Source organism: Knufia obscura, assembly GCF_036327395.1.
Source record: "Knufia obscura strain CCFEE 5817 isolate CBS 148926 chromosome Unknown scaffold_2, whole genome shotgun sequence".
Lineage (NCBI taxonomy): Eukaryota > Fungi > Ascomycota > Eurotiomycetes > Chaetothyriales > Trichomeriaceae > Knufia > Knufia obscura.
The window spans coordinates 3215837-3228761 of NW_027042688.1; the positions used below are offsets into that span (position 1 = coordinate 3215837).

Genomic DNA, 12925 nt, shown 5'->3' on the forward strand with positions numbered 1-12925 from the left:
ATTGCGCAATCACAGCCGTCCTTGCCATGCCACTGAGCAACAGATTCGACTTGAACTTGTGCTCAACCATTCTACCAATACTTGCCAAAACCTACTACTTACCCTTCATTACTGCTCTCTGTTCAACGTGTCTAATCCCTCTTCTGCTCGCCCTTGTCCCCAGGCACCTTCCCAGTAGCCAACATCTGCACCAAAGCCTCAATCCTACCCAGTCTGGCCTTTGGACTGGCAGTCTCGATCCGCCATAGCACACTATACCTCTGACTCTTATTGAGCCAATCAAAAAACGCCTTCGCAGCAGGTACCGCATCCAACGCAACCTGGAAATCCTCCGGCACAACTATCGTAGCAGGTCCAGCATACGCCCTATCCCACCTCCCATCAGCTTTCGCAGTCTCAACGGCAGCGATTCCAGCGGGCCGCATGCCACCCTCCTCAATGAGCCTGGCGACAGTATTCACGTTCTTCTGACTCCATATGCTCTTTGCTCTGCGTGGGGTGTACCTCACCAGCCAGGACTTATCGTCGAGTCCGTTTGCGCGACCATCGATCCAGCCGAAGCATAGGGCTACTTCCACTGCTTCAGCAGCAGTTATCGAAGGTATGTTGGAACTCTTCTTCGCGAGCTTCAGATGGAAGCCGGCACAGGTTGCGTGCTCAGCCTCGAGGAATATTTCGAAGTCGGCTGGAGAGGAGAAGGCATGAGTCGGTAGGTCGGTCGGAGGTGCCTTCGTGAGTACGGAGGCGGTAGTCTTTGGGCTAGAACGTGCTTTAACCTTGGCCGCTTTCACAACCTTGGATGCTGTGACGATTGTACTAGCAGGTACTGATCTAGATCTTGTGACAGGCATGCTGAAAGAATGAGTTGATAGGCAACCGTGCCTAATCACTTTCCGCGATACAGCTAGGCTCAGCCGGCTAAGAATGGCATGGCAAGTCGTAACACGCATGCGATCCTCATTGCACTTCGGCTTTCGAGACCGTCGTCAAGCCGCTGGCACATAACTACTTGCGCTGATATGGTATGCACCGTGGTTTACCGACGGGCGTACCCGTATAGAGACGCGCACGGACGCGTTCACCCCTGCGTGAGCTATCGCGTTAGCGCCAGGCATCAAGGCATGTTATTGCACCGTCATGTGGTGGGCTAGTTGAATCAGTGCTGAATCTGCAAACGCGCCAGTCGATTGCGACCGTGCTCGGTTTCGTATCTTAGAAACACGGAGAACTGGTGAAGCTAGATAAAGACCATCCTGAATGGGTTTTGTAGACTCATAAGCGACAATGACATCAGTGATAGATCATCGGAAATTGTCCGCACAGGAGTACACCATTTACCGGGAGCAGAAAAGGTAAGCAGAAGCTATGTCTGACCCATGACTGATCAAAGCGGAAGGCCTGGAATGGCTCGTTTCTCACAGAGATACAGTCCGGCGACTCTTCCTCTAATACATACATCCAGTCACTTCCCACTCCCATCCTCAAACTGATCAAGCCCAAACCTCCCCTGATACACCACCTTAAGATCATTACCCGCCGTTATCTCCTCCTCCCTCCCCACAAGCTCCTCAACATCCCAATTCGCCGAAACAAACCTTCCAGACAAGAACCTCGCCTTCTCACTACACAACCACACCGCACACCCCCCAACCACCTCAGGCGTATCATGCGCAAACCGCTTAAAAGTCGGGGTAATCATATCCGTCATAACAATACCAGGCTGCATACTAACAGCAGTAACATTCGGATGCTCCACAGCAACATACTCCATAAGCCGCAACGTCGCATTTTTACTCACACTGTAGCTCGACATGCCCGGGCCGACCAGCGCCGCAACACCAGAACTCATGTTCACGATCGTGCCGTGCTTCTTTGAACCAAGCAATTTCAGGAATCCCTGGCTCATCAAGAAGAGACCCTTAGTGTTGACCTCGAAGTCCTTCCACCAATCTGACGGGTCCGCGGTCGCGATGGGGGCCCCGCCAGATACCCAGACGCCCGCATTGTTGATGAGGACGTCAGCGTGTCCGTATTTCGACGAGATAGTGTCGAACACGCCCTTGACTGCACTCTCACTGTCCACCGCGGCGCTCAAAGCCAGGAACTCAACCTTGGGGTACTGCGCTCGCAGCCCGTTAGTGACAGCGTCGAGTTTCGCCTGATTGCGAGCGATGAGCACGATGACCTTGGCGCCGGCTTTGGCGAAGGCTGGTGCGAGGCCTTGTGCGCCGATTCCTGCGCTTGCGCCGGTGATGATGACGGTTTTGCCGGTGAGTGAGAGGGAGGGGGAGGTGGGATCTATGGCGGGGTATTGGTCGCGGTGGACGTTGGGGGTGTATGCGGCGATGGTGGTGAAGTAGTCGGTTGGGAGGTTCTCCATCGTTGATGCTGCTTTGTGTGCGTGTGACCGAGCGTGGAGAATGGAGATTGGTTGTGCTGATTTGATCTCTGCTTGGTTTGGGTTATTGTGCCGGTGTGTCAGTCGGGAACAGGAATGGGTGTTTTATATTTCTGTCGGTTCAGGAGCTCGAGCATGCTAGTCATGATGGCTGAGAGGATTGCCGGATCGACGTATGCGCCTTAGCTACCTTGATCCTTGGTTTCACCGCTTTATCATCAATATGGGAATTAGTAGAGGCTTTGAATTCAGCTGGCAGCTTTGCGGGTCTGACCTTGGCATCGAGCATTCGTCTCCGAGCACCATGTGTCGAAACAATTGACGAGGCAACCAGGCCCTAAATGGTAAGCCATGAGAGACATGATCGGGCTCTTCTATGCGCCTTGGCGAGCGCCCGTGGTGCCTAACTGTTCTGGGACTGGCTGGCCCGTCAGTATTTCTCGATACCTGATGGGTGGATCATACCACTGTTTATCCCAAAAACCGCATAACCCGAGGTCGACAAACTCCGTATAAACTCCTAAGGTGCCTAGATAAGCTCGTTCACAAGCGTGCCGCCACACCCTATGCGCAGCCGCTAAGCCCGATTCGTGCGTCTGAAGGGCTCTAACCAGGCAAGAACCTTCCTGACCGGCCGGGTGGATCAGTTGCGTACAGTGAAACCCCGTTAAAAGCATGCTGCGATAGAAGCATGCCATGGCGCCGGTTATGCTTCTATCGAAGAGTGGATGCAGAGTAGCCACTCAGAGTGCTTTGCGCTAAGCCTATATAGGCTTAGATTACCCTGTCTCTAACATATGCTTAGTATTCTCTGGGAGGGAGACCATGCTTATAACGGAGGTTTACTGTATTGGGAAGTCACTTATCGAATGCGCGGTGCTAGGCCGAATGAGCAACGTCAGGGATTCGGTTAAGATGGATCGCCAAAGGTATTCCTCAGTATCGCGCAGTGCAGCTCGCGCGTTACTAATGCTAGCCGATGTCACCGCTGTAGAGTGTTTCGGCCTGCCAGTGAGATTGTGAAGGACTTGAAGTAGTAAGCAACCATTTGGGGAATATATTTGTGGAGTTTTAAAGGCGGATGCTGCTGTGCGTCTACCCTTGTACGGAGTAGAGGTCACCAGTGGCCACCTGAGCGCTGTGCAAGCCTGCGACACTCTCGATCCGATCAGGACTATCGTCAGTGTCGCATGAGACCCGCACTCAAAAGCTGTGTTATATAACACACAAGCTGCGCAAGCAATAATTGATACTGTGACAATACGAGATTCCGCCCAAAGTCACTGCCGTTCCTGGACTAGCTCACTTACCTTGGTCCCTTTAAGGCAGGCGGTATCATCTGCCGAGCTGCTCGCGCATCATGTTGCTGTCTCATGTTATCTAAGGATTGGGTTTTCCATGAATCAGACTCTGGTTCGAATATGCTCGAACATGTTTGAATCGAAGTACCGTAATCAAGAATGTAAGCCAACATTAGAGAATCTCAAACATAACGGTCCAATTCCATTTTTGCACGCTGATCAGTCAAGGCGATAGCATGTCCTGAAGATCATCGAGTCGTCTGGAGGACGTCTTGACGTATTGTCTGCAGAGTTAACGCGATATGATAGATATCTCGGGGTAGGCAAAGAAAGTGTGAGGAGGGATGTATGGACTGGCTGCTGGTGCAATAGGTAGCTCCTGCGATACTGTCGGATTTCTGTGTGCATAGGCTACGGTAGTGACTATAAATGAAACAACGTTAACGCTCAGAGGGATGTATGGACTGTCAACCAAGAAGGATGTATTGCAGTTCCTGGCAAGCCAGAGGACTTCTCACGTGATGATATCGGTGGACTTGCTCTTCTTTCTCAACGCACTCAGTGACCATATGACCAATCACAGTGCAGCTATTTCACAGCAGAAAGGTTCGTGGAAGGCACCAGGGGCAGCGGCGTCAATCTGATGTTCTTCTACTTTACATCTTCTCATGGTGCCTTTGTGCAAATATGCAGGTTATAGTGAAAATGACATGCCGCCGCCTAGGCGCCTTACGACCAGCGACTTGCCTTATTGTCGCTCACCATGTCCTTGAGTTATTGAGCGGCTCAAGCTGGACTGATATCCCTCGAACCATGAACCTTAACACTTGCATCTCCCTTCTCACCAGCATGGTCGCTTGAGCTGTCATCGCTGCCAACCTTCTTCTCGCCTTCAACATCGTTCTTTATAGGCTTCGCCTTCATGAATGGCCATCGGCCTCTCTTCTCCTTGAATCTCAACAGCACAAAGCCAACAATGACAGTGAGCCAGTACATGTTATAGCCAATGACGCTACCATATGTCGCGCTGTTCTGCCAGCCAAGCAGAGCATTGAAGATACCCCAGCCACCACCTCCATTGAGTTCAGGATTGCAGCAGTTGACGTGCCAGACACTCTTCCGAATATCGTATGAGCCTGGTCCGCTTCCATTCTCGGATGCATCGCCACCGGTCGCTTTAGCCCAGGCATGTTGTTCGAGGTACCAGATCGCCCTCGAGAAGAGACCTGCCGCCACAAGATACAGGAAGCACGTCGACACGATCAGGAAGATCTGCAACGGCAGCTTGTTCCCACCTCGGTAGATAAGGAAACCGATCAGGAAACCAGCAAGCAAGCCAGTAATGGTTGGTAATGGGATAGCGGTCGCAGGCAACCCAAGACTGATACCACCGATGAACACCACAGCCTCAAGACCCTCACGCAGGACAGTGATGAACGGTAGGACGAACATCGCGTATTTTTCAGCATACACCTTCATCTTCTGCCTAAGACCGGCTCCATGGTGATCGCTGTTCTTTGCCTCGACAGCTTTAGCAAGCTTCAGCCTCCACTTCTCCTGCAATTTGCTAACACGAAGCAGAGCCGCACCCATGATTGAGATTACCAAGGAAGCGATGATCGAAAAGACACCCTCCCAGATATCCTCTGTGCTGGCCCACTTGTCTGTTCCGAGGCCGTAGAATGCACCGATCATACCGCAGCCAATGACTATGCATATTGCGAGGCCGACGAGGGTGCCGAGCCAGACTTGCTTGCGGAGTTTCTTGTAGATCACTGGATCGCGGTCGGGGCCTAGTTGTTGCTTGAGGAAGGAGAGGAGGACGGAGACGATGATGACGGTCTCGAGTGTCTCGCGGAAGAGGATGAAGAAGATGGGGACTGCGAAGACGTTGACCATGGTGGCGAGGTCGTGGTCCTTCGGGTTGTGGTGTGGGAAAAGGAGGATCTCCAATCAGATAAGATGAGGTGAGATGAAAAGGAAGTGGGAAGTCGAGAAGTTCTCAGATATCTGATCCAAGGTCGAGGGCGGATCTGATAAGATGGAGGAAAGTGTCAGATGCTCGGACCCTACGTTTACCACAGCCTAATCACGATATCTCTCGCTGCAGGATGCTGCCCAGCAATCCAGACTGCTCGAAAACGAACTGCAACAATATACAAGACTTCGAACGCGAGATATCCTCTTCAGCGCGGAGAACTCACAAGCAACGAAGCAGGTAGGTACGACTCGATGTCCGTGCCATAAGGTGGGTGGTCCGACATCGAAGCGAGCTTTTCTCCAGTTTAGGCATGGTCTAGCGACAATCTGGCGCTAACCCCGCTTATCAGATGAGAGTTTTCTTCTTGGCTCCCCTGGCGAGAAGCTTGAAATCGCTTGAACATGCTTCACTTTGAGCATGAGCGCCTGTTACACTCTGGTTCATCATGGTTATGCAAAGCGAGCATCCGGCAACGTGGCAGCTCCTGGCGATGCGACAAGATCTTTGGTCACACTTGCACACGAGGTGCATGGCGCTGAAGATAACCATGAAAGTCGGACATTGCTCGCGGCACGCATCTTAGTGCTAAATTAGAGCTTACGGCAAAAAGCCACGGCATGGATTCACTTTCCAGTTTGAGGCTGCCGCAGGTCGAAAGACAGAATTTTATCTGATCGTCCGGCCAAGCTCCTGCCCAAACTCTGTTCTTGTTGCGATTTGCAGCAAGATCGCCAGCATCATCTGCAACGAATGGTAAATCCCTCGAAAAGCAACTGCGATGTTGTCCAGTTTCCCCGAGCCAAGCCAATCGAGACCGTTCCTTCGCTTTCCCTCACACCACATAACGTCCGATATTGTCGTCAATACGAGCGGAACAGCTTGATGCGATCAAAATTATCACACCACAAAGCGTGATTTTTGCACTTTCGGCACATGCAGGTCCTTGTCATGTAAACCTTATTATTCGACCTACCAAGTTTCAGACACAAGCGAGGGTTCTCAGGTATTCTGCAGAACCGAGGGCCTCACTGCTGGATCTTATCTGATCCTTGCATTTTCGCCTTCGATATCGGCCTGGCTATCACATCAAGCTTGACGAAGTCGATATTCCATCTTATCTGATCTCTCCTCGAAGTCGTTTGCCTCAAGCTCACCGCCTCTTTCCAGTCGCAATGGCTCTAACTCACCTCCTACTGTTGGCGCTCGCCTCGCTGACGACCCCAGTCATTGCCGATGTCAGAGAGTATGACTTCACAGTTGGCTGGGTTAACCGCAACCCGGACGGGCAGCATGAGAGACGAGTCATGGGCATCAACGGACAGTGGCCTATCCCCACGATCCATGCGACAGTCGGCGATCAGGTTGTGGTCAACTTGAAGAACGAGCTCGGAGACAGACCTTGCTCGCTGCACTTTCACGGTCTATACCAGAATGGGACGACTCATATGGATGGTGTTGCTCAGAGTACGCAATGCCCAATTCCAGCGAATTCGTCCTTCACATACAGCTTCAACGTTACACAGCCAGGCACCTACTGGTACCATTCGCATGTCGATGGCCAATACCCAGACGGGCTCAGAGGGCCACTGATCGTGCACGATCCAGAGAACCCATATGCGGACCAATTCGATGAGGAGCTGGTACTTACACTTTCGGACTGGTACCATGATGAAATGCCTGGTCTGATCTCGTCTTTCTTGAGCGTGACGAACCCGACTGGTGCTGAGCCAGGTAAGCAATGTCGTGGGGAAGTGCATTGACCACAGCTGACATGGACAGTACCGAATTCTGCTTTGATGAATGACACGCAGAATCTGCAAATCTCTGTCGAACCGAACAAGACCTACTTCATCCGCATCGTCAACATGGCTGCCTTCGCAGCACAATACTTCTGGATTGAGGGCCACAGCTTCCGCATTATCGAGGTGGATGGCGTCTACCACAAACCACAAGAAGCAGACATGATCTATGCCACCGCTGCACAACGCTATGGCATTCTCCTTACTACCAAGAACTACACCAACGAGAACTTCGCGATTGTGGGATCTATGGATCAAGATCTGTTCGATGCAGTTCCTGAAGGTCTGAACCCGAATGTCACTTCGTATCTCGTCTACGACAATGCGGCAGCACTACCCAACGCTACACTCGTTGACGAATTCAAGCCCTTCGATGACGTTCTCCTAGAGCCAACAGATGAGCTTGCACTATTCGAAGAACCAACACTGTCCTACACGATCGACATGAAGATGGACAATCTCGCTGATGGGGTGAACTATGCCTTCTTCAACGACATCACGTTCGTGCGACCTAAAGTGCCAACACTTTATACGGTCATGACATCTGGCAACCTAAGCACTGATCCCACTGTCTACGGGGTCAACACACACCCGCTCGTCCTCGAGCACAATCAGGTCATTGAACTAGTGCTCAACAATCACGATCCAGGCAAGCACCCCTTCCATCTTCACGGTCATGACTTCCAAGTCTTAGCTCGTAGTGATGACGACTCTGGCGACTGGGATCCTGAAGCCCTAAGAAACGGTAGTGTCACGTTTCCAAGTACGCCCATGCGCCGAGACACTGTCCTCGTCCGACCAAACGGCCATTTTGTCATTAGGTTCAGATCTGACAATCCTGGTGTGTGGCTATTCCATTGCCATATTGAGTGGCACGTTGATTCGGGACTTATCCTTACCTTTGTCGAGGCACCACTGCAGCTACAGCAGAAGCTCGCCGGCAAGATCCCAGATGACCACTATGACGCTTGTCGAGCACAAGGTATGCCATATAAAGGCAATGCTGCTGGTAACACAGTCGAACTCCTGGATACAAAGGGCATGAATGTCTCCCCAGGCTTATTGCCTGGTGGTTTCACTCCACGAGGTATTGTGGCACTGACCTTTTCGATTGTGGCGGGTCTTCTGGGCATTGCGGTCATTGTGTGGTACGGTCTTGGTGAGATCAGCTCGACCGAGCAGAAAGGTGAGGAGAGCAAGATCAATGCATTAGCAAAGAGCTCTGGAGTCGTTGAGATCTCAGGTGTCAATGCTGCTGAGGTGAGCCCGAATGCTGGACATGGGCATATGAGGCCGATGCAGACGGCCTGACTAAATGAGACACCATACCTTCAATGGCCGAGGGACGCAAGACGGTAACGACATTCGATCATGGGTGATAGTCCGTAAGTAAGGCAATCTCAAGGCGTGGTAGCATGAAATCGACGACTTCAACCCGAATGAATTTATTCAAAGTTCAAACATCGTTTCCATTTCCGATATCTAACACGGCTAAGCTCCTGACCAACACTTGATATCGCCTTCTTCATGACATCCTCCTAAAATATTGCAATTCCTCTTCTCGGCTCCTAATGACATTACATCTACGGTATGGCCGGATTCTTGCGATCTACTAGTCTGCCCAATATCACTATTCTCATAGCCACTTTTGGCCTTGATGCCTCGTGTGTGATTGCACTAACCGTAATTAGCTTAAATCACATGGATTGCGGGGTGTTGGAGAAGCGGCAGGCCAATGACGCTGGTGCCCCTCGGCTATCACTCCGAAGCATCTATATCACAGCAACACCTCGTCGTCGTCGATGGCTTCAGGTACTGTAGGTAGAGAGTCGATCTCTACTTGGCGTTTTCACTACCTTCAGTACAGCCACATGCTCAAAATTCTTGGTTAACGTCCGATATCGAAGTCTTGTCCCTGATCTCTCCGTTCCGGCAAAACGTTTACTAGGACTACAACAGTACAAAAGTTGCTTGAAGAACAGGGCAGGCTTCTGATTCTTCTACTCTTTTCGTACGTCGTTTGCGCATCTGGATAACTCGACAGAACAGTCTACCAAACAGCACCATCAGGCACACAATTGAAGCGCTTGGCTTTCCGCCCACTTTCTGTACCGGCACAACTTGCAGCTACACACTCACACCACCATGTCCAAAACTCTCAAGATAGCCGTGATAGCCGGCGATGGCATCGGCACCGAAGTAATGCCCTGGGGCATCAAATGTCTCGAAGCAGCAGCCAAAGTCTACAACCTCTCCCTCTCCTTCACATCCTTCGACTTCGCCTCATGCGCCTACTACAAGCAACACGGTCAGATGCTGCCCGACGACTGGAAAGACCAACTCTCCGGCTTCGACGCGCTGTACTTCGGCGCTGTAGGCCTGCCCGACGTTGTGCCCGATCATGTCTCCCTCTGGGGTTCACTGCTGCAGTTCAGACGCGAGTTCGATCAGTACATCAACCTGCGGCCGTGTCGGCTCATGCCCGGCGTACGGTGTCCGCTTGCGGGCCGGAAGCCAGGGGATATCGACTTTTGGATTGTGAGGGAGAATACGGAGGGGGAGTACTCCTCTATTGGGGGGAAGATGTTCCCTGGGACGGAAAGGGAGGTTGTGATTCAGGAGACTGTGATGACGAGAACGGGCGTGGATAGGGTGTTGAAGTATGCGTTTGATTTGGCGCAGAGTCGGCCGAAGAAGCACTTGACGAGCGCGACGAAGAGTAATGGGATTAGTATCACGATGCCGTACTGGGATGAACGGGTGGCGGAGATGGCGAAGGGGTACGGCGAGGTGAAAGTTGATAAGTTCCATATTGATATTTTGACGGCGCATTTTGTGCAGAGGCCGCAGCATTTTGATGTTGTGGTGGGGAGTAATTTGTTTGGGGATATTTTGTCGGATTTGGGGCCGGCTTGTACGGGGACAATTGGGATCGCGCCGTCTGGGAATATTAATCCGACGGGGAAGTTTCCGAGTTTGTTTGAGCCGGTGCATGGGTCTGCGCCGGATATTATGGGGAGGGGGATTGCGAATCCGGTGGGGATGATTTGGGCGGGGCAGATGATGCTGGAGCATTTTGGGTATAAAGATGCTGCGGATGCTATGTTGAGGGCTATTGAGAGCGTGCTGGCGAAGGGTGATGATGTTGTTATCACGGGGGATATGGGTGGGAAGGGTGATACGAAGAGCTTTGGGGAGGCGATTGAGAGGGAGATTTTGGGGAGTAAGGAGTGACTTGGCCGGTGCTGAGTTTACGTAGTCCAGAGGGAGAGATGTACAACTATCGTTGTCTGGCGGCATCTCGATGAGCTTCAGCCGCAAAAATGTTCATACTGGATCGATGGTTGATGAATCCTCGGTGCTCTGCGAGCTCGGTCTAGATACGTATTAGGACTCAAGGTTCCGCCGTATCATAGCTTCCACAGGAATGTTTTCGGCCGCAAACAGCAGACAACTTTGACCTCACTTTCATGCTTGCGGCATGTACTGTTGAGCTTACATTTGATGCATGAGCGATCGATGTCAAGTTGAGACGCGCTAGAATACATCCTTGATCGCAACTCGAGCTTGTGATTTCCAGTTCTCACGTTACTGTAGCCGCTGCAACTGCTTCGAGTTCACCTCCAGCCGTCGCGTTGTCTACCTGCTGACCTACTCACCACAGCCAGCTCAGCAGGTCAGAATACGGTACACGCCCACTCGCCCAATTCAACAGTCGCTTCCGCCCTGCTTTCAATTTCCCACCTACAGCATATCCACCATGTCGCGCTCACCCTCCCCCCAACCACAACGGCCCTCCAGCTCCCTCATCGACCGCCAGAAAACAACCCCCTTCCTCCTCCACTTCTGCTACCGCTCCAACGCCTTCCACAGCCTCTCCGACTTCCCCCTCCCAACACCCTCGAATCCGACTCCGCCCCTCCCGGCCCACCTCCAGATGTACACCTGGATGAGCTGCACACTACGCGAGTTGGCACACCTATTGACTACAGCGCTGCCGAATGTCCTCCCCGAGCCTGCTGTCGGTACGCGCCTAAGTTTCAGGCTCGTCTTCCCAGACACGAGGGTCGATACAAGACCCGGAGCCGGCAGGTTAGGTGGTGAAGACGGCGTAGGACGAGGGAGGTACACGATGAAGGAGGTGGGCAGCGTAGTTATTGGTGCAGCGCCATCGTCTAACGGTCATGCAGAGGGTGACGAATGGGAGTTAGGAGGCGAGGACTCGGAGAAAACGCTTGCGGATGCGAGATTCGTGATTGGGGATTTTGTGGATTGTGCGATTTTTCCGCCGTTGAGTGATGGGAGTGTTGTGCCGAGGGGGAATACGATTGGGAATCGGGGGGGTTATGTGAATGGGAGGGGGAGAGGTGCGGCTAGTTATGGGGTTGGGAGGGGTGCGAGTATACCTACGGGTGAGTGGAGGAGGGGTGAGAGGTTGCCTGGGGCGGAGGTTGGTGGGTTTAGAGGTGGTGGTGGGTATGGAAGGGGTGGGAGGAGAGGTGCGTACTGATGGGAGTCGACTGCACGAACGTGTCCGAAGAGGGAAGGGACGACCAGCTATGGAAGTCATCGATTGGAGTCATGCTCGTCACTAATTCGTGACTATGTCGATATGTGCCAATTGTCTCAAGGTATGAATTGAGACCACTGGCTCAAACCATCTGTCAGGCGTCTAGAGAACGAGATGATCAACTTCCAGCGAATGACTTTCTAAGCAGTAAACATCTTATCGAACGCTTCCGTCCCTCTCATATCCGGCATCCATTCCTCCCGCCTTTCACAAAAGGCTTCAGCTGTTGGTCGAAGACGCTCGTCCTTCTCACTCCCGTCGATCACACCCACTGGTATGATAACCTTATCCTGCATGACGGCGACTTCCTCGCGAACATAAATCAAAAGTCGTGTACCGCAAAGCGAACAAAATTTCCGCATACCACTCGCTTTGACACCGAAAGTGGATATAACGCTCTCATCAATTGCTGTGGAGTCGTCTGCTGCATCGCCTCTTGCATCCTCAGAGCCTGTTGCTGTTGGTGACGCAAAAGCTGTTCTGGCTGGTTTCTGGAAGGACAGTTTGAGCGCTGAGCGTGGGAATGCGGCGTTATAGGCGAAGGAGCTTCCGGTCGAACGGCGGCAGTTGAGGCAGTGGCAGAGGTACGCCTTCATTGGCAATTCGGAAAGCGTGAATGTTACTGCGCGGCAAAAGCAGGAACCTGTGAAAAGCACATTGTCTTCGGTTTGATCCTGTTCGCCAGTACTGTTGATGATTGTGGCCATCTTTGCCTCTTGACTACAAGGATAGTGCTCCGGTGTGAAGGACAGAGAAGTATTACTGGGGCACTTCGCACAGACAGAGGCACTCTACATCATATGCTGAGAGGAGATGTCGAGCGTGCATTCTTATATCCTCCTAGTTTTCACCGCCATCAGCACCCCCCAGCTAGTC

General features: G+C 52.1%; 7 protein-coding genes across 7 annotated transcripts; 3 read left to right on the forward strand and 4 right to left on the reverse strand.

The window, feature by feature from the left end:
* Nucleotides 1-131: 131 nt before the first annotated feature.
* Nucleotides 132-851, reverse strand: PMZ80_003039 (uncharacterized protein; the record flags this gene model as incomplete). Its single annotated transcript, XM_064871468.1, has 1 exon — nt 132-851. One exon carries the CDS (start codon nt 849-851, stop codon nt 132-134), a length of 720 nt encoding a protein of 239 aa, XP_064733921.1.
* A 611-nt stretch (nt 852-1462) lies between these two features.
* PMZ80_003040 (uncharacterized protein) lies at nt 1463-2380 on the reverse strand (the record flags this gene model as incomplete). Its single annotated transcript, XM_064871469.1, has 1 exon — nt 1463-2380. One exon carries the CDS (start codon nt 2378-2380, stop codon nt 1463-1465), a length of 918 nt encoding a protein of 305 aa, XP_064733922.1.
* Nucleotides 2381-4485: 2105 nt separating this feature from the next.
* On the reverse strand, nt 4486-5598 carry FTR1 (high-affinity iron permease; the record flags this gene model as incomplete). The annotated part of the gene is made up of 1 exon (XM_064871470.1): nt 4486-5598. The coding sequence occupies one exon, from the start codon at nt 5596-5598 to the stop codon at nt 4486-4488; it is 1113 nt and encodes a 370-aa protein (XP_064733923.1).
* Nucleotides 5599-6852: 1254 nt separating this feature from the next.
* Nucleotides 6853-8790, forward strand: PMZ80_003042 (uncharacterized protein; the record flags this gene model as incomplete). The annotated part of the gene is made up of 2 exons (XM_064871471.1): nt 6853-7411; nt 7460-8790. The coding sequence occupies 2 exons, from the start codon at nt 6853-6855 to the stop codon at nt 8788-8790; spliced, it is 1890 nt and encodes a 629-aa protein (XP_064733924.1).
* Nucleotides 8791-9624: 834 nt separating this feature from the next.
* PMZ80_003043 (uncharacterized protein) lies at nt 9625-10713 on the forward strand (the record flags this gene model as incomplete). Its single annotated transcript, XM_064871472.1, has 1 exon — nt 9625-10713. The coding sequence occupies one exon, from the start codon at nt 9625-9627 to the stop codon at nt 10711-10713; it is 1089 nt and encodes a 362-aa protein (XP_064733925.1).
* A 526-nt stretch (nt 10714-11239) lies between these two features.
* Nucleotides 11240-11989, forward strand: PMZ80_003044 (uncharacterized protein; the record flags this gene model as incomplete). The annotated part of the gene is made up of 1 exon (XM_064871473.1): nt 11240-11989. The coding sequence occupies one exon, from the start codon at nt 11240-11242 to the stop codon at nt 11987-11989; it is 750 nt and encodes a 249-aa protein (XP_064733926.1).
* Nucleotides 11990-12189: 200 nt separating this feature from the next.
* On the reverse strand, nt 12190-12756 carry PMZ80_003045 (uncharacterized protein; the record flags this gene model as incomplete). The annotated part of the gene is made up of 1 exon (XM_064871474.1): nt 12190-12756. One exon carries the CDS (start codon nt 12754-12756, stop codon nt 12190-12192), a length of 567 nt encoding a protein of 188 aa, XP_064733927.1.
* Nucleotides 12757-12925: the final 169 nt, after the last annotated feature.